We start from the raw sequence: 19,237 nt of genomic DNA, 5'->3' as shown, positions 1-19,237 counted from the left end.
AACAAACATTTTTAGTCGTATTGTTAGAAATATGAAGTGAACAAAACTAAATCTTTTGGTCGGTCCGCGTGTTGGCTCGCGTACACACACCTACACACACATGTCTGACCTACATCCTGTTATAAAAATTTACAAATCGACAAGATTTCTTTGATGCATACAAAATCCCATAAATCGTACACAAAAATAACCCTTATAACCAAACCGTTTGTTTTTGATCAATGGTGTTTGCAATTGGTTGTTGTTGAAGGTTGTCATATTTCTTTATATATAAAAATAATAAATAATAAAACTTGATAGCAAGATACGATGTTACATTTAACTATATAAAATTATATGTATAATTTATAACATATACATATTCTTCTTCTTCTTCCACAGCGCTACAACCGGTGATCGGTTTTGCCCTTTCCACCTAATTTCTTGTAGGGCTTCTAGATATAGCTTGAGTTTTAGTATTTCTTCCGCTATTGTTTGCATTTTTCCTGGTTGTAATATTGCACATTCCAGCTAATAATAAAATAATAAACAATAAACTTCTTAAATAATAAACTTCTCGACCATCGTGACGCATTGGGGTAACCTGTTAGGTCACGATGGTATTAATTTAATGTAAATAAATAAACATATTACAAATAAATTATAAAATAATAGAACAAGTAAAATAAAATGATTCTACGACAAGGAATCGTTTTTGTTATTATTATTAATATTTAATATTTACTAAGAGTTAATATTTATATTTTATTAATTACATCTTATTTATATTTATTATTAGGTATTTAATAGTAATTAATATTATTTAATTATTACAAACAATAAAAACAGTGGACAATATTAAAACAGTCGAAATAACGTATAAATATATTCACAAGTATTTACAAATTACAATCATCATTGAAATATTGATGACATAATTTAATTTCGATTCATAAATTAAAGTATAAAAAAAACGAATTTCCGCGATGCGTTTGTGCTAACCCTAAAAGTGGCCTGAAGAGCACGATCGAAACCGCGCGCGAAATACAAACGACTAGAATTAAAGCGTGACTTTATAATTATATATACCACTGTTTCATCGCAAATTCTATAAATAAAATCACTGAAATTGCTTACTAGGAGCTCAAACTGATTTTTAAAACATATATTGCCAACTTTTACCTTTCCGTTTCTTTAAAAACGAAGGTTTTAACGAGCGCATCATATCATGCGCTTGGCGTTGAAAGGATTAACCACATATTTAGTAGGTATATACTGAATATTATTTGTAAACTGTTTTGCCGTGCGGCAACACTACACTAGTGTCATCGCGACGGCGACGGCGACGGCGAAATGAAGCTCGTTAGTATCGACAGCGTACGACAGCATACAAACAAGTACAAGTCGGCTCTAAAACAGTTTGTGTCCAATCGCAGTACAGTCTGAGCGGCGACGCGGCCAAGCCGTGCACGGTGATCAGCTTCAAGGAGCTATACATCATGCTGGACTGCGGGCTGTCTGCGCATTCGGCGCTGTGCTTCCTGCCCCTGCCTCTGGTGCCGTCGGCGCGGCTGGCGGCGCTGCCGACGTACATGCCGCCGCACGCGCACGCGGCCGACCCGCTGCTGGAGGGGGAGCTCAAAGAGTGCTTCGGTCGCGTGTTCGTGGACAGCGCGCCCGAGTTCTGCCCGCCGCTCGACAAGGTGGTGGACTTCTCGCAGCTGCACGCCATTCTCATCTCCAACTACACGTGCATGCTGGCTCTGCCGTTCGTCACCGAGGGCACCGGCTTCAAGGGCGTCGTCTACGCCACGGAGCCCACGCTGCAGATCGGCCGCTTCCTGCTCGAGGAGCTGGTCGAGTTCGTCGAGCAGGCGCCCAAGGCGGCCGTCGCCGCCCAGTGGAAGGAGATGTTGCACTTGCTGCCGGCGCCGCTCTGCGACGCCTCCAAGCCCCGTTCGTGGAAGCGCCTGTACAACACGGAGACGCTCAACAGGGCGCTGAGTAGAGTGCGCATCGTAGGATACGACGAGAAAATCGTGAGTATACTGAGTTGAGTATATATGATTTCCTCCCCCTATTGCACCGTTTGTTTCATCTCCTCCGCTTTCAGGACGTGTACGGCGCGCTACAGGTGACGCCCGTGAGCTCGGGCTTCTGCCTCGGCTCCAGCAACTGGGTGCTGACTTCGTCCCACGAGAAGATCGCGTACGTGAGCGGGTCCAGCACGCTCACCACCCACCCGCGGCCCATCAACCAGGCCGCCCTCAAGAACGCCGACCTGCTCATCATCGCCGGCCTCACGCAGACCCCTTCGCACAATCCGGACAGCATGCTGGGGGACCTGTGCATGCACGCGTGTAACCGCTTCCGACCCTAGACGCTCGAGACTCGAGACGCCGAGTCGCGTCGTTCACCTCCGCTCTCGTTTCAGCCATGACGCTGCGCGCCGGCGGTTCCGTGCTTATTCCCTGCTACCCCAGCGGCGTCGTCTACGACCTGTTCGAGTGCCTCTCCGGCCACTTGGACAGCCTGGGGCTGTCGCAGGTGCCCATGTTCTTCGTGTCCCCCGTGGCCGACTCGTCGCTGGCCTACTCCAACATCTTGGCCGAGTGGCTGTCCGGCGCCAAACAGAACAAGGTCTACCTGCCGGAGGAGCCGTTTCCGCACGCGTTCCTCGTCAGGAACTCGCGCCTCAGGCACTTCGAGCACATCCACTCGGACGGGTTCACCGCCGACTTCAGACAGGTGATTGATTCAAAAATATAAAGTATACGTGGTCGCTAAATATCATGTATTTACCAATTTTTTCTTAAAGAACGGTGATATTGTAAATTAGTAAGGTAATATGTCTTTGTTTGTATATAAACACAAAATCACTTTGGTGATTATATTTTTCAATCTTAATGTATCAATCTTAATATTCTAGTATTTATGTTTCAATATAAAATATCATTACACCGTCGTTAACTTTTGAACCTTATATCGTAGCTGTTTCGTATATTTTAAGGTTGAAAATTCCTTCAACGGAATATTAAAACCTTATCTAACGACATCTCTTGAGGTTTCGTTTTACTTATTAACTCATACGCCACGGTGCTCAACTCCCCCGAGCATTTCAAGTCAAGATATTGATGAATTCTTCATCAAATTTATTTAAAAATGGATAATTCTAAGTATAAAATTTGTTATTCATGATAAGCTTCATCATCTGGTCAATATTTAGGATTTTTAAATTAATTATTAAATAAACGCCGAGATTTCGCTGCAGATTAGCTTTGCAGGTATACGAGTGACTGCCGCGCGCTCGGTACATAAAACTACAGAGTAACCCAAAAAAATAAACAAGTATTTCATTTCTTTATTATTTCAATTTTTGAAATAAAAATTGTTGCAACATTTATGTTGTTAATATTAATATACAAAAAAGTCAATATATAAATACTATTTTGAAATTAAAACAAAAATTTGAAAAAATAAACACATTTATTTTATAAACACAAAAAATACAAGTGTAACACTAAAAAATATGTTTATTTTATACATATATATATTAACATTTTATATTAATTACAAATTTGTAAAAACTTTTTTCAAGCACACCTTTCGTTCGGATTGTGATATTTTGTGCAAATTATTATCAACAAATGTGAGAAATGACATTATTGCTAATACGAGTTTACTGATATATAATTTAATTGCAATCAAATACTCACTCACCATTGTAATTCAGGCAAACTGAATTCTTATTCATAACTTTTTATGTGTATCGTGCTAATAATTAAAAAATAATAACTCTAAAAAATTCCCACTTTCTAAAAAAATGTGTCATTTCTGAGATTCGGTACTTCCAGTAAGCCAGTAATATCTGACGGGAGATAATATTTACTAAAAAAAAATATGTTGGGATTTCCTTATAACTAGGGTCTCCAATTCGAGTAATCGAGTATTCGATACTCGAGTATACTCGTCTATTTTCAAGTACTCGATAATCGAGTATTTTGAAAATTACTCGATTAATACTCGAAAATCGATTTTTCTTAAATATTTGAGAAACAACAATAACCTTATTTACGTCTTGCTTTTGGCGTTTATGCCCGAAGCCCCGAGTTAGAACGGTTACTATCAGGTAATATTTTTTTTGCATAGTTTCAGTCGTAGGCTATGCTAGTGGGTTTAACGAAGAAATTTCTTTTGTGCTTTGTGTCTTCCGACAGTCCCGACTTATCTTATTTATGGCAACAAACAATATGAAATACAAAAAAAATATATTTTAGGTTTTACGATTATGTAGTGTTTTATATTGTTTATACCGATCCGTCCGCTAAAAATATAAACCAAAACAACTGTGTATTTTAAACGCATTTAAAGTAAAAGCAGTTCTTTGCGAAACGTCTAGAGCAGGGGTTCCCAACCCCGTGACCGATTTGTGTGCGCCCGCCACTATTCGACCGCAATAGAATTTTTTTCACAAACACCAATTAAAAATTTAAATTATTTTTAATTATTTGTTAAGCCTCTACTACACTCTCTCGAAGTTGTCCGAATCGAAACTACAGCTCAAATCGGCCGAGATCGCCGACTTTTTTTCCGATTATAGCTCCTGTAAGTGACAAAAAAGTAATCTTTGACGAGTCAGATTGTGCCCGCCGCCCTACCGATATTGTAAAATGCGCTCTAGGATACAAAAAAGTTGGGAGCCCCTGGTCTAGAGTGAAAGTTTGTGTTTTGTGTGTGGTAGCCTGGCTTGATAATTAATATTAGGTGAGTCAATTAAAAACTAATTTGAAATGATTAATCAAATCATAACTATCGTAATATGTATATTTTAGTTATTTACGTGCAAATTTTCCAAAATCGATGCAATTGGGGCTACTGGAGTTATAAATTTTAATTCCCCCTGAGCACAAGCAATAGCCGGTAATTAGTGATTTGTTAAATATATTTCCTTACATAAAAATAATAGAAAATTAATTAATATATAATATTTTAGCCATGTCAAAGCGATCAGAAGTTTGGGCTTATTTTTTAAGAAAAGAGAACAATTCACCGATCGCTGTATGCAATATATGTGGTAAAAGCATTGGATGCAAAGCATCGACAACTACTGGGTTGATAAACCATTTGAAATGTCATGATATATTTGTGAATAAAATCCAACACGACATTGCTATAGAAAATGATAAGAAAAAAACTAGATTAGAAATACCAAGATGTAACACTTTAATTCATTTTATAAAAAAGAAATCTTTAGAGGAAATACTTTCAAGAGTTGCAGCAGTTGATGGTATGTCAATAAATGCTATAGTAAAATCAAAAGCTATTAAGGGTTATGTTGAATCCAAAGGATATAGAATGCCAACAAGTGCCACAACTGTAACAACAAATATTATTAAATTTTACGAAGAAGAAAAAAATAAACTTATAAGTATATTTCAAAAATATAAAAAAGAAAATCGATCATTTTCAATCACGGTGGATGAGTGGACTGACTGCTTTAACCCGTTTTTTAAATGTCACAATTCACATTCTAGGAATGGATGGTAAAACTATTGAACCATATGTATTAGGTTTATCAGAAATTAAAGGTATTGGAAATGCAGAAAAAATTAAATTGCTAGTGGAAAATAAGTTGTCTGAATTTGACATTAATATAAAAAGTGACGTTATTGCATCAACACATGACGGTGCAGCGGTAATGAAAAAGTATGGAACTTAGTTGAATATTATCAATCAACTTTGCCATAACCCCGCATTACATTTGGCGGTAATAGATTCTTTACATCAAAAGAAAACTATTCTGCGCGAGAATCAAGAAGAGAACAGCGATGATGAAGACGATTTCGTTGATGATAATATTGAGGAAGAGAATTTTGAAGAATCTCAAGATTTAATTTCCGATTCGGAAAACATAGAAATTATTGAAGATGAATACTATTCGTTATCGTTACCATCTAGTATCGACACTATTATAGAAAAAATTCGAAAAATTGTCAGAATGTTTAAAAAATCACCTGTTAAAAATTCAATTTTACAAGATAATGTTTTACAAATGAAAAATAAAAGATTAAAGCTTTTGTTAGACGTAAAAACTAGATGGAATTCAATGATCGTCATGATAAGACGTATTATCTCAATAGCTGACCCATTGAATAAAACGTTGAGAGATTTGAATATGGATATTTTTTCAGAAAATGAAATCACTAATTTGAAAAATGTAATCGATGTACTTATTCCACTGGAAACTGCCGTGAAAGAATTGAGTAGCAATAATGCCACTCTTTTGAATGCTGAAGGAGTGTATATTTTTTTATTTAAAAAATTTGAAGAATTGGGAACTCTGATAAGTAATGAATTGTCGATTACAGTTAAAAAACGTATGAATTAACGCAGAAACGAAGCTGTAATAACCTTACTGATTTATTTACAAACAGGAAACGTTCCTATTTCAAATGAAAACTTTAAATATTCCACTAAAAACGCTGCAATTCAACTTGCCCAGGAAATTCTTGAAAGGATTCACCCAAATACGTCTTCGAATGACATAGATTTTAATTCTTCTCAAGAATCAGTAGAAGAAGAAGATTGTATAATATCACAAAAAAGAACTATTCAAGAAGAATTGCAAAATGCCATTTTGTCGATAGACGAAAAAAACAAGGAAAATGCAAAAAAGGCAGGGAAAAAAGAACACTTAAAAAGAGAGTTCAAAAAATTTAATGTATATAAAATTCGAACTGATAAATTAGAAGTCTTATACAACGCGCTGATGACAATAAGACCAACATCGACAGCAACGGAAAGGGTTTTTTCCACAGCGGGAGTTATAAAAACAAAACTTCGTAATAATATGAAGGTCGAAACATTTAATGCATTATTGTTTTTAAAATATATGTTTTTAAAGTTGAAATAAATGTTAAAATTAACATGTCTTTTATTTATTTATTTATATATGCATGAATTTGAATATTAGCTATTTTGGTACATTTGGTAAATACTCGAGAGTACTCGAGTATTTTAAAATTTTACTATTCGATACTCTAGTAGTTGATGGTTCGAGTAATTGGAGACTTTACTTATAACATGATAGAAAAAAATACAATATAATCTTACTAATCTGACAATCTTTAAATTCTCAGTAATCCAATATTATCTAATGGTTAATGGTAAGATACATTTTTAGTGTCTTGTACTTTTTATATATGTACATAGTATTTTTTATTTTATGTAATTTGACTTCATTTCTAAATAAACCCTTTTACATTGGCATGCGTGTCCTTGCCAACAGTTAGAGGGCGAAATATTTCCCTGATTGCGGCTAAATATTATATGAATTTATATAAGAAATAACCTGCAGCTGCTTGGAAAAATAAACTATAAATTGTGATTATGCACACATAAGTACAATAAATTGCATTTATTAAAAAATATCTTCTCTGGTCAAACGATCATCAAATCTGAGCACCGAAAATCTATCTCTAGACATGGCCGCTGAATAAAAATATTGTTTAAACAGTTTGTTTGCTGTCCATAATTCTTTGAACTGGATTTTACGCCCATTCAATCTTCCAGAAGATAATAGGATGCCTATAAACGCTTCAACTTCGATACGATTTATGGGAGAAATGTCTTTTTTGAAATGTATTATCAATATCGATATCGCTATCGTATTCGCTACCACTCTCTTTTCAGAATCTTGCAAAATTCTTAGCAACTCTTCGTCAGTTACAAGCTGATCAGACATTTTACAATTTCAAAAGTAACGTGAGAAATGAAAATAACAATAACGATCGAATTTGGCGGTTCAATTCGTACTGTATGTTTTTTTGGGTAACGGTGTAGTTTGCGATAAAACGTTGAAGGAACCGCATGGAGGGGGCGCCGCGCGAAATTCTTAGAAGGCGAATTTCTCTAAAAACTGACTCAGGTATACAAATCACACGGCGACAGTAGCGATTAGAGTTTATTTAATTTTTTTCTCGCGATTGGAGATAATAAAGTACAATGATTATTTTTAATATTTATTCTTTAAACTTTTTTGACAAATACAAAAAGTTTGCGACAAATAGGATTTATATTAAATAAGTTATTTGAGAAAAACCAAAAACTTGGGGGAGTCAATCGACCCCACAGGCACGGATGGGTTAAAAATAAGAAATGTTATGTCTTAGTAACATTAAAGTTTTTAAATGTAGTGCTCGAGGTCAAAATATTATTTTTGTCATTATTTATATTTAAATAACTTTTCTCTAATTAAAATTTCACTTTTGTTTGACACAATTTTTGCAACAGCACCGACATAAAAAAATATTGTTCATGAGAACTGTTACAACATAGTACATATATCCTGTTGAAAAATCGATCAAGTATGTAAATTTTTTACCGTACTGTATTGCCGAAAGTAATACTGGTTACCTTACTAATTTAGTGGATTTAACCAGAACGACTATTTAGTTATCAAAATTAATATATTACACATATGTACATAACATATTGTTTAAAGCACCTAAGCTAGTCTTTAACCACTTAGCATGCGGGCGTTTTTTTGCAGTGTTCCAAAAAAACCATATTTTTTATAGGAAATTATAATAGTAAATAATTATATATAAATGGGAAAAATAAAAAAAGTTCAAAAATTTATATTTTTTGCAAAATTTATATTTTAAAATTATATATACGGGTATTTTTTGCAGTGTTCCAAAAAATTGTAAATAAAATCTTTATTTTTAAAACATATTGCGTTTAATACATTCTAAGAAATATGGGGCAATATAGTAATAAAAGTGTGTCAAATTATTGGAAAGATAAGGCAACCCCAATTAGTCAAGGATGCTTACTTGAATATGTTTTGCTGGCTTTACTACCTATCTATTCATTCAGTTTATTTTATTGTCTCCATCCCATCTAATGCAATTGAGAAATATTTCAAGGGGCAAAAATGTAAGTAACACACCGCCTTGTATTTTTCTAATTTATGACTTCCCCAGCTAATAAAAAAAGTGACCTTTTTTTTTTACTTGAAACGAAATGCTAAAGGAGTCCTGCATATGCTCAGAAGTGGAGTATAATGACAAATATAATCACGTTTATATATGTGGGACCACATTTAAATCCGATTTTCATATTCCCGCACAGGCTCGACACCACGTGTGATGGACATTTCTAAATTCACACACCCGTGCGGGACTGCCTGTAAAGTGGTTAATTACGTTTATTATTTAGAAAAAATATATTGTTCTCTGATAAAAGGTTCTCTCGTTTCAGCCGTGTGTCGTTTTTTGCGGTCATCCCAGCCTAAGGTTCGGAGATGCGGTACACTTCGTCGAGATGTGGGGTTCCAATCCTTTGCATGCCGTCATATTCACGGGTGAGTCTGAGCGCGGGTCGCGATCCCGGAGCGCCGCGTCTGACTGATCCCTCGTCTTTCAGAGCCCGATTTTCCGTACGTCGAGGCTCTGGCGCCTTTCCAGCCGCTCGCCATGAAGGCCTTCCACTGCCCGATCGACACCTCGCTCAACTTCTCGCAGGCCAACAAGCTAATCAAGGATCTGAAGCCCCAGGCGATAATAGCTCCGGAGCAGTACCTGACGCCGCAGGCCAACGGTCCAGCGGCCAAGACCGCCCTCGCGATAGAGGACAAGCCGGTGCTGTCGTTCAAGAGGGGGATAGAGGTGCGTCTGCCTCTGAAGCGGCGCCGCGACCGAGTCTACATGGCTCCCGAGGTAGCCGCCTCGCTGACCCCGCGGGAGCTGCGGCCGGGCCTGTACGCGGCCACCGTGACTGCCGCGCTAACCGTTCGAGACAACCGCCGCCATTTGGCCCCGCTGGACCCGGAGCCAGCGCCCTCCGACGAGCGAACGGCCCCGCTCGCGGAGAACGCGCTCAGAGGCGTACAATACGAGTGGAGCAACATGGAGATAGACGAATTCGTGAGGAAGCTAGCCCAGGAAGGGATGGCCGACGCCAAAATCGACAGAGGACCCGGCGGCTGCATCGTCCACTTGCAGAACGAGGACACCATCATACAGGTGGACGGCAAGTCTACGCACATATTCTGCCAGGGAGAACCCGGTCTCAGACTCAAGTTGCGAAATATAGTTTTGAAATGTCTTCCGAGATTTTGATTCCGTCGCTCCGTTTTGCACGCAGCGTTGTTGTAAATATTAAACTTTTTTTCTATTTTTTGATTGAAATTTTTATTTTAACCGAAGCTGAGAATTTACCTCGGTTTACACGTACTCGTTTTATAGTACAAATGACGCTCGCTCGTAGACGTAACGCCGAACCGGATATAAATACGTTTATCGGGTCGATACGGGCGAGCGTAGTTATCGAAATGAAGCTCGGAACCGCCGATAAGATGAGTGCGATTCCGAATGTCATCGGCGAAAATTAAGAATATACAGATTTTATATAGGTAAGTTCTAAAAAATGTGAAAAACTAGTGCAATTAATACTAACGAAATAAATAAATAAATATTTTTCAAGTAAGTATTTTATCAGGTTTGCTGCCAGTTCTAAACGGAATCTTTTTTCCTCGTTTTTAAATCTTTCCTTGTAACCTGACAAGCGTGAGCCCAATGCGTTACAGCGGGGTAAATCTGTACCAACTGAGTAAGTCAATCGGATGTAATGAATACCTACTAATAAGTATTAATCACCAGTATGAAAGTTTAGAAATCGGCGACATCTATATTAATAATTATAGATTATTATGTATAATATAATTTAAAACAAATAGATGTCACTGTAGCTGGGGCCGTTTTTTTTGTTGTATAATAGTGTATTTTTTATAAATAAAAACCTCGGAGTTGCTAGTCTGAGACGTCACGGACCACGCTAAACCGGCCTTATAAATCTGGTTACCAGCTTTTCCGACGTCTATTTTGGCTGCAAAATCATACCCCTTGTTGGACAAAGTCAAAGTCGGCCTCAACCCAAATATACAATAATGTAATTCTAATGTTCTAAACAAAAAGGGTGGCGCAACATTAAATATGACACCTAATTCCCGCATAATAACCGCAAACTTTCAAAAGGTACTATTAATTACCCGCTACCGCACACATAAAAACTCAAACTTTTGTAAGAGGAGTAGTACATTTGCCCTCGCATTGAATACTGTTGTTCATATAACACCCGGGAGTACGAGAGAACAGAACTCTCGGATTTAACGTAATAAAATCGTGCAGACCTATGTCATCGCTACCAATAATATCTAAAGTATTAAAAAAACTCCTGTTAAAAAGAATTTGACCCAAACTCATGGTCAGGAATTGCATTTTTCTTCTCTATTAAGGGAAGAAAAAAGCAATTCCTGACCATCAGTTTGGGTTCCGAAATTTACATTCTACGATCGATCAGGTGCAAACAGCTCTAGATGAAAAATATATTTGTTCGGATATTTTCTTAAATGCTGCCGAGCTTTTGATAAAGTTTTGGTACAGAGACCTAATTCAAAAATTAAACAGCATACTTTCGAAACAATATGTAAAATTACTTGAATCGTATGTTTAAAACAGATTATTCAGAATTAAACAAAGTAACGAATATTCTGAATTAAAAGAAATAAGAGCTGGAGTCCCACGTATGATTTGCCACAAATAAAGAATGTCACAACTGCAACATTCGCGAATGACACAACAATCCTGGCAGTGGGGAAAGAAATAGCGAATACTACTGAAAAACTTCAACAAGCCGCTGATATGAACACCATCTGGAGCAAAAATGGAAAATAAAGTTGAATGAATTAAAATCGGTACATAACAACTTCACTAATAAAAATATAACTAATCAATTGTAAATTTTAATAATATGTAACACTAGTCCATTTGGAATTACAGCCAAATACCTTAGCATGACCCTGAATACCAAATTGCGGTGGAAAGAACATATTGAAAAGAAAAAACAAGAACTTTAAATAAAATATAGAAACCTATATTGGCTTATGGGAAACTGAAACTAGTCTGAGTCTACAGCGCACGACTTTGGGGACGTGCCAAACAGTGCCGCGTTAAAATGATTAAAATATTTAAAAATAAATTGTTACGAAACATTGTGAATGCATTGAGCTTCGAAGAGCACGTCAACATCGAGGCAACAAACTCCTCAACGTGGACACCTATAGAAAATACGGCTGAAGAGGACTAAACTCTACGAACCGCTCTAATTATCATTACTGAAACTCAGGACCGGTTCTGAGCATACGCAACCGATTCACGTGCGTATGATCTCGTGCTCAAAGTAAAAATAATAAAAACAATAATATTATTTTTATCACAAAATTTGAAATTATGATTCGTGTAGCGAAATTTCATTCTTCTTTTTTCACGATGAAATCAAAATTGTGCAAATTCTCGGGTCGGTTTTGACGTTTCAGACTTTTTGCATCTTTGTAAAATTCGTATATCTGTACAGAGCCGACATCGCGCTTCATCAAACCCTTGAAACCATTTGTGTAAAAAAAACGAGAGACAGCAACTTGAATGTGTCGTTTCTATGAATCATTCCTTAACGTTTGTCTTCGTCGAATAAATAATGAAAATACATAAAAAAAACTGTGAATCGTTAATACGCACGTGTTTTTGATCCCTTGTTTTTTCATGACAGTCAATGTTCGTCAAAATGTACAATATCAATTCAATAATAATTTTATTTGAATTAAATAAATTGAAATTAATAATTTATTTACTTTCAAGATCATTGCAATGCTCTAGGATATACGACGTTTTTGGTGATTCCATTTGGCGGATATACAAATAAATCGCTTCGTTTTCCTACACGAGAGCGTGCAACGTATAATTGATCATGAGAAAAACATGAATTCTCCAAATTCAATCCACATACTTGCAACGATGGACCTTGTGATTTGTTTGTCGTTATTACGAATGCCAGTTTAATTAATAATTGAAATCGTTTGAATAGTTATTGATTAATTGAGGGCTGTGGAGTTGTTGGAAAATTTTCCCGACTCTAACACTGACTTTTTCGCAAGGTCCGACTCCGACTCCGAATTTAAAAATGTCGATAAGATAATCTTAAAATATTATATTTATTTTAAATTATTTTATTTATTTATTTTCACGTAAATAACAACAAAGAAGATGAAACAAAAAATAATTAAAATTGTTTTTAACTACTCACATACTTAATTTAATCAATAATATATTCGAAAATCCGTGATTCTAAGGAAATTAAATCTAAAAACAAGAATTGCTTCCAATTCTTTTGTTTACTTTATATTACCGACTTAGAACGCATGGCGCACGACGAACAATTAAAAAAATACTGATCGGGTTGAAAAGGATTAAAAAGGAGTCGGAATCGGTAGATTTTTTACGACTCCGCTTACAATGCTCCGACTCCACAGCCCTCGATTAATTAAATTTATTTATTACCATTTTCTGGATTTATCATTTTGACTATGATATAATATTCATCTTATCCTTCTCAGAACAATATAATAGATATCTAGTAAACTAATACTGTTGATACGCAAGTTCCACAAATTATATATTTTTATGCATTACTCGACAATTATGCGATATTTGGACCAAAAATAAAAGGTTGTGACTTTTGACGTTTATCTGTCAGTCGAATTGCAATGGCGTCGCTCCAATTTTTCAAAACCGGTATTTTATTATTTTCAATCGCTTTTTGCACACTAAATATTATCAGATGTAACAATTCACAACTGAATAATTATTGACAATCGGATTTCTGGAATCAGAAATGTAATTCACAAATACTGTCACAAATTACTTATATATGGGTACCTTATTTTATACCATGAGTTTATTTTTATTATTTTTTATATATATGATATTTCATCAAAGAGTAAATCTAATCAATCATATAATTTTGAAACACATTCAAAACTTTTTTCCACAGTTTGCCGATTAAGATCGTTTTTAAGACTTCTCCATTTGAAACATTCAGCGAGTTCATAGTGAGAGTTTGGTCCTACCGTTCTCCTCCAAAAGTCTTAATTGATTTCTTTTAATTTTATCACTTTCAATATTTGTTAGTACCTTTCCAATTATCTCTGAAATTTGTATTTTGTAAATTCTCATCTCAAAAATCTCATCAAATTTCTCGAGAAAATTATCATAGGCTTTTTTGGTTAAAGATTTAATTTGTACGAATATTTTTTAATTATTTTAAAATCGCTGTATTTTTTTATACTGCTGCATAGAAAAGAGTGGGGTCCGTGCCAAACATTTTTAATCCTTTTTAAAAAGTTCTGTGACCGGGAAGTGGTTAATAAGTTTTAAATGTGAGATGTCTGGTCACTTTATATTTGTTAGAAAAATACTTCAGACCTAAAATTAAGAACGACCAGATATTTTTAGTTTTTTTCTTTATCTTCACAGAAGCTGATATCGAAAATGAAAAAGAAGTGCTCAAATCCGTCCACACGATTCGATGTAAAGTGGAGGTAAACGAAATGTAATATCAAATACAATACTTAATATCAGCGATGTTGAAAAGTTTTTTATTTCATCGGAAGTCAGAAGACGTTAAATGCGAATACGACAGCAGCGAAGATATGCATTTGGACGATGCGTTCGAAACAGGTTAGAAATTCTGTTACAACTGTTTAATTCGCAGAATTCGATTATTGATAGTTTAATGATTTCAGAAATGCACGATGTTAAAGATATACTTAAAGCGAATACTTCCGAAGCGGACCTTGTATCTCTCCAAATTTACAACATTCGAGTAATAATCGAATATTGTATCGGAACGTTTACAATCTATCTAACATATATAATTTTGATTTTAGGACGGCATTTTGAATAAATTCGAAGGTAGCGAATGTGGAAAAGCGTTAAAAACTGAAAGCATTCTTTCGGAGCATATGAAAATTCATAGCGATGCTCGGGTATTTCAATGCTTTCGATGCTCTAATACGTTTAAAACAAAAAAAAATCTTTCGAAACATTCGAAAACTCACAGCAACCCTCAGGTCTTCCAATGCGAAAATAATCTTTTAAAACATTTAAAAAGTCATAAGGACGCTCGCGTCTTCCAGTGCGATAAATGTAGTAAAACATTTAAAACCAAAAACAATCTTTCACAACATATGACGACCCATATCGACGTTTGCAAATTTCAATGCGATAAATGCGGAAAAGCGTTTAAAACAAAACGCAATATTTTTTTACATAAACAGACTCATAACTACGGTCTCGATTTTGAGTGTGAGAAATGTGGAAAAGCATTCAGAACTAAATCAAATCTTTCATATCACGTGCGAACTCACGGCGGCTCTTGCGAATACCAATGCGATAAATGCGGGAAAGCATTTAAATTTAAATATAAGCTTTCGCAACATGTGCGAACTCATAACGACGCTCGCGATTTTGAATGTGCCAAATGTAGTAAAGCGTTCAAAACTAAAACCCATCTTCTAACTCATATGCGAACTCATGACGACGCTTGCGAATGTGTATGCGGTAAATGTGGAAAAGCGTTTAAATCTAAAACCTATCTTTCGCGACACGTGCTAACTCACAGCGACGTTCGCAACTTCGAGTGTGATAAATGTGGTAAAGCGTTCAGAACCAAATACAATCTTTCGTCTCATATGCAAACTCACGGCGACGCCTGTAAGTATGAATATGATAAATGTGGAAAAGTCTCGAAAACTAAACGATTTTTTTTATCGCGTATGCAAAATTATAACAACCCATGTGAATATGAATGCGACAAATGTGGAAAATCATTCAAATTTAAATGCAAGCTTTCACGACATATACGGACTCACAGTGATGTTCGCGACTTTGAATGTGAGAAATGTCCCAAAGTATTCAGAACAAAATCGCATCTTTCATCTCATATGCAAACTCATAATGACGCTTGCAAATATGAGTGCGATATATGTGGAAAAGTCCTCAAATATAAATCCAGTGTTTCGCGACATATGCAAACTCATAGCTACAGTCATGACTTTGAATGTGAAAAATGCGGTAAAGCAAACTGTAAGGGATTTACCGGGTGCCCTATATATGACAAATTCTCGAAATCGTAGAGTCGTCGCTTCTGTCGGTTTATCCTTCTATTTTTCCACACTTCTGTTAGTCGGGGCGTCGTATCTTGTTTAAACCTCTGTTTCGAATCAGGCATTATTAGATATCGACAAACCTTCGAAATCCCGGAAATGGTTTATTCTAAATTGTTCTGCTATCTCTTTCTCCGATTGTTCAACTTTGCATAGCTTAGAAAATATGAACCGGTTGACTGTTTTCTGCACCGGACCAATCAAACGGTTTTCTACCCGCTGCAGGTCACGGCATGATTCCTGAATTGTTTTCCGTCGTCTCCGAGATTCATCAATACCTCTGCAGTGATATTTTCAGTTTGACACCTTTCGTTCTTTAAGTGAGCTCCTAGTGGTTTCATCCGGTTTTTTTTTGCGACTATTATGATTTCACTGCCAACGCAGTTTAGTCATAAAGACGACGGTAATCCTTAGTTTGTTCTGTTTTTTCACATTGTCGGTTAATAGATATATTGCCATTCTTATCCGTTGATATTTGATGACTACTCGAACCAGCAAACGTACAACGCTAAAGAACAAACGGATAACTGTTTGCATATAAAGGTCCATATTTTGTCATCGTTGTTTAAATTTAAACAATGCCTCCATAAATTAATAAAAAAACAGCAGGCGTCGTTGCGATTTTTATCGACATAAGTACGTAATGTAGCCAAATATATAAATAGAATACAGCAGACTCTTCATTGGAAGGTATAGAAATACATGTCTGGCGATATTAAAATACCGACAGTAGAAAAGATTGTAATTCTTGAAGGTTTGTTAATATTTTATTATTATTCTCATGTAAGTACATACATTATATTATTTAATTTACTAATTTTGTTTATTTTTTAGATCGTTGCTACTAGTTAAAAATAAAATCTGCACTTTCATTGCAATATTTTTTAATAAAAAACACTATATGCGCGGGTACGGAAAACACTATTGTACTATCGACAATTTTTTCTATAAAGTAATGGTTTTTGTTTGCATTTTAATGTACTCTAAATCGTATAATTTGTATTTTATAGAAATTGAAAACAATTATGTTTTTTTATATAATTTATGATACATTAATAATATTCCTAGTTCAATCGGCAAAAATAGAACTATCAGGTTTCCTAAATGAAATAAAAAAACACCTACGTGCATTAAGAATTAAATTGTAATATTAATTCATTTTTATTTTTCTGTTATGTTATATATTATATGTATGTTTAGTTAAAATTTGTTTATTGTAAAAATTAGCTATATTAAGCTAAATAAATTATTAAAATACAAATAAATAATGGGTAATGTATGATATTAAAAATGTATATAAATATGTAATAAAATACTAGAGCTGTGTAATCATTTCAAAATTTAACGACTTCTGTTTCAACTTAGTTAAAACGTCATGTATGTCGTGAATTTACTCCTAATATTTTTTTTTATTAAAATTTATTTTTTTGCCAGCTTATAAAATTGATTGCATTCAAAATAATAACGATTTTTAAATTATAAAAAAAAGAAGTTTAAAGATTCAAAAAATAAATTAACATTAGAAATTGCATTTTCTACTTAATTCATTGGCTGCTATTTTACAAAATTATAAATATTTTTAATAACAAAAAATTAAATTAATATTTTATTTCATTCTTATAGTCTGTCGACAGTTGCCAAGTTTGTCAAGAAAGTTGGCCGCGCTAATAAATTTATTCACAGATCCGATTGAAATATAAAAATAACAGCTGTCTAAATTCTGCGGGTATATTACTTATTTTAAAAGTAAGTATTGTATTAATAAATAAAATTTTATCAAATTTGAATCGAAAATATTTGTAAATCATTCATATAACACTAGGTTTAGGGTCTGTGATGGTGACGGGTAGCAATCATACACAGACTTAGACGCTGCAGTAGTATTTTATTGATGATTTATGAAGGTTACATAGTTAAAAGGCGGACGCGAGACGACGCGTCCGGATGCGCGGAAAATTGCCAGTGTAGATAATTAACCGCCACGCTAGTGCTACTCAAGTGCCGACTGGTTATGGCATAACAAATCTAAATGTAAATCGGCCCCCATATGGGCTTATAAACTTTCGCAAATATAAATTGTTTAACCGAATTTACCTTCAAGCTACCGTCTCATCCAATCACAACCCAGTTGCATTCTCATTCGTCGTAAGCCACTCTAACCAAATTAAAAAATATCCCTCTAAAATAAAATAACCTTACTTTGCTTATTACACTTAAGAATTACATCTAAAAAAAAACAGCTTGAGCAATTAAATATATATCAGTGATTGAATTAGTGCATTTACAAATCAATTGAACGCTGAACATTTATGATACAATAATTAAAAGAGAACCTTTACGCTAGTTCTAAGGCAAAAAACTATTATTTTTATATTTTATCTAGATGAAGGTTTAGTTTCTAAACGTTTTATATATTACGATCTTTTACGTAAACTTTCAAGCTACTAAGTAATAAGTGTTTAAGATTTTAAACAGGCTGCCAATTTGCAAAAAATTGACAAATTGGATATTTCTAAAAAACATCTACAGGTTGTCCAAGAATTCTATACTGTCACAAAATTTGCAATTTAAATATGAATAAATAAGCTCACACTGACCTTAACTATATTGCAAGTCTTATGAGCGTATGTATGGTGGGTGGATCGACTCATAAAACTATACGTGTTTTTAAAAAAAAACTTTTTTTTTTAAATTTTAAATTTTTTTAAACGGCATCGTAAGTATATTCTAAAGCTTTATTTCTTATCAAAAATTCAAGTCTATATCTTTAAAAGAAACCAAATACTAGCGTTAACTATATGCCGAGTCGCATAAAAGCACGTTCGGGGGCCCGGTCAATATACCGAAAGACTCGATTTTTATAAAAAAAAATCCTAAAAATTGTTTTTAAATGCACATTAACTTTCTTAACACTTTTCGCATACGACATTTTTCAGTAGGATTTCATTTTGCAAAGTTATGACACTTTCAATTTTACATTGGCCGCCATTTTAAGAAAAAAATTTATATATTTTTTTATTACATAACGTATAGGTGGTGCACGGTAGTTCTATGCAATACTACATCGCTTGTTTTGAAGCAGTAATCTATATTTTTTATATTTTATTTGGATGTATTTTAGGCTTCTAAACGTTTCATGTGTAGCGAGATTTTTGTTGAAATTAAACACTACTGAGTTATGAGTAATTGAATTTT

The 19,237-nt window shown here is 34.7% G+C and overlaps 2 protein-coding genes and 1 pseudogene across 3 annotated transcripts; all 3 read left to right on the top strand.

Moving 5' to 3' along the window:
• The first annotated feature begins 1,292 nt into the window (after positions 1-1,292).
• On the top strand, positions 1,293-10,164 carry IntS9 (integrator complex subunit 9). The gene is made up of 6 exons (XM_088185147.1): positions 1,293-1,341; positions 1,416-2,018; positions 2,093-2,339; positions 2,414-2,727; positions 9,244-9,346; positions 9,409-10,164. The coding sequence occupies exons 1-6, from the start codon at positions 1,333-1,335 to the stop codon at positions 10,101-10,103; spliced, it is 1,971 nt and encodes a 656-aa protein (XP_088041273.1). The 5' UTR covers positions 1,293-1,332; the 3' UTR covers positions 10,104-10,164.
• On the top strand, positions 5,320-6,459 carry LOC148235517 (uncharacterized; annotated as a pseudogene).
• Positions 10,165-13,539: 3,375 nt separating the features above from the next.
• LOC148235515 (uncharacterized) lies at positions 13,540-16,796 on the top strand. 2 transcript variants are annotated; one of them, XM_088185145.1, is made up of 5 exons: positions 13,540-13,610; positions 14,352-14,416; positions 14,489-14,555; positions 14,621-14,700; positions 14,765-16,796. In XM_088185145.1, the coding sequence occupies exons 1-5, from the start codon at positions 13,583-13,585 to the stop codon at positions 16,010-16,012; spliced, it is 1,488 nt and encodes a 495-aa protein (XP_088041271.1). In that variant the 5' UTR covers positions 13,540-13,582; the 3' UTR covers positions 16,013-16,796. The 2 variants fall into 2 exon arrangements, with proteins under 2 accessions (XP_088041271.1, XP_088041272.1); XM_088185146.1 differs by having other exon boundaries at positions 14,607-14,700; positions 14,765-15,672.
• The last annotated feature ends 2,441 nt before the right edge of the window (positions 16,797-19,237 follow it).

Source organism: Plectrocnemia conspersa, unplaced genomic scaffold (genome assembly GCF_051122295.1).
Source record: "Plectrocnemia conspersa isolate PC_06_02 unplaced genomic scaffold, ASM5112229v1 ptg000004l, whole genome shotgun sequence".
NCBI lineage: Eukaryota > Metazoa > Arthropoda > Insecta > Trichoptera > Polycentropodidae > Plectrocnemia > Plectrocnemia conspersa.
Note: the sequence above shows the minus strand (reverse complement) of the source record. Positions and strands in the feature narration are given on the sequence as shown.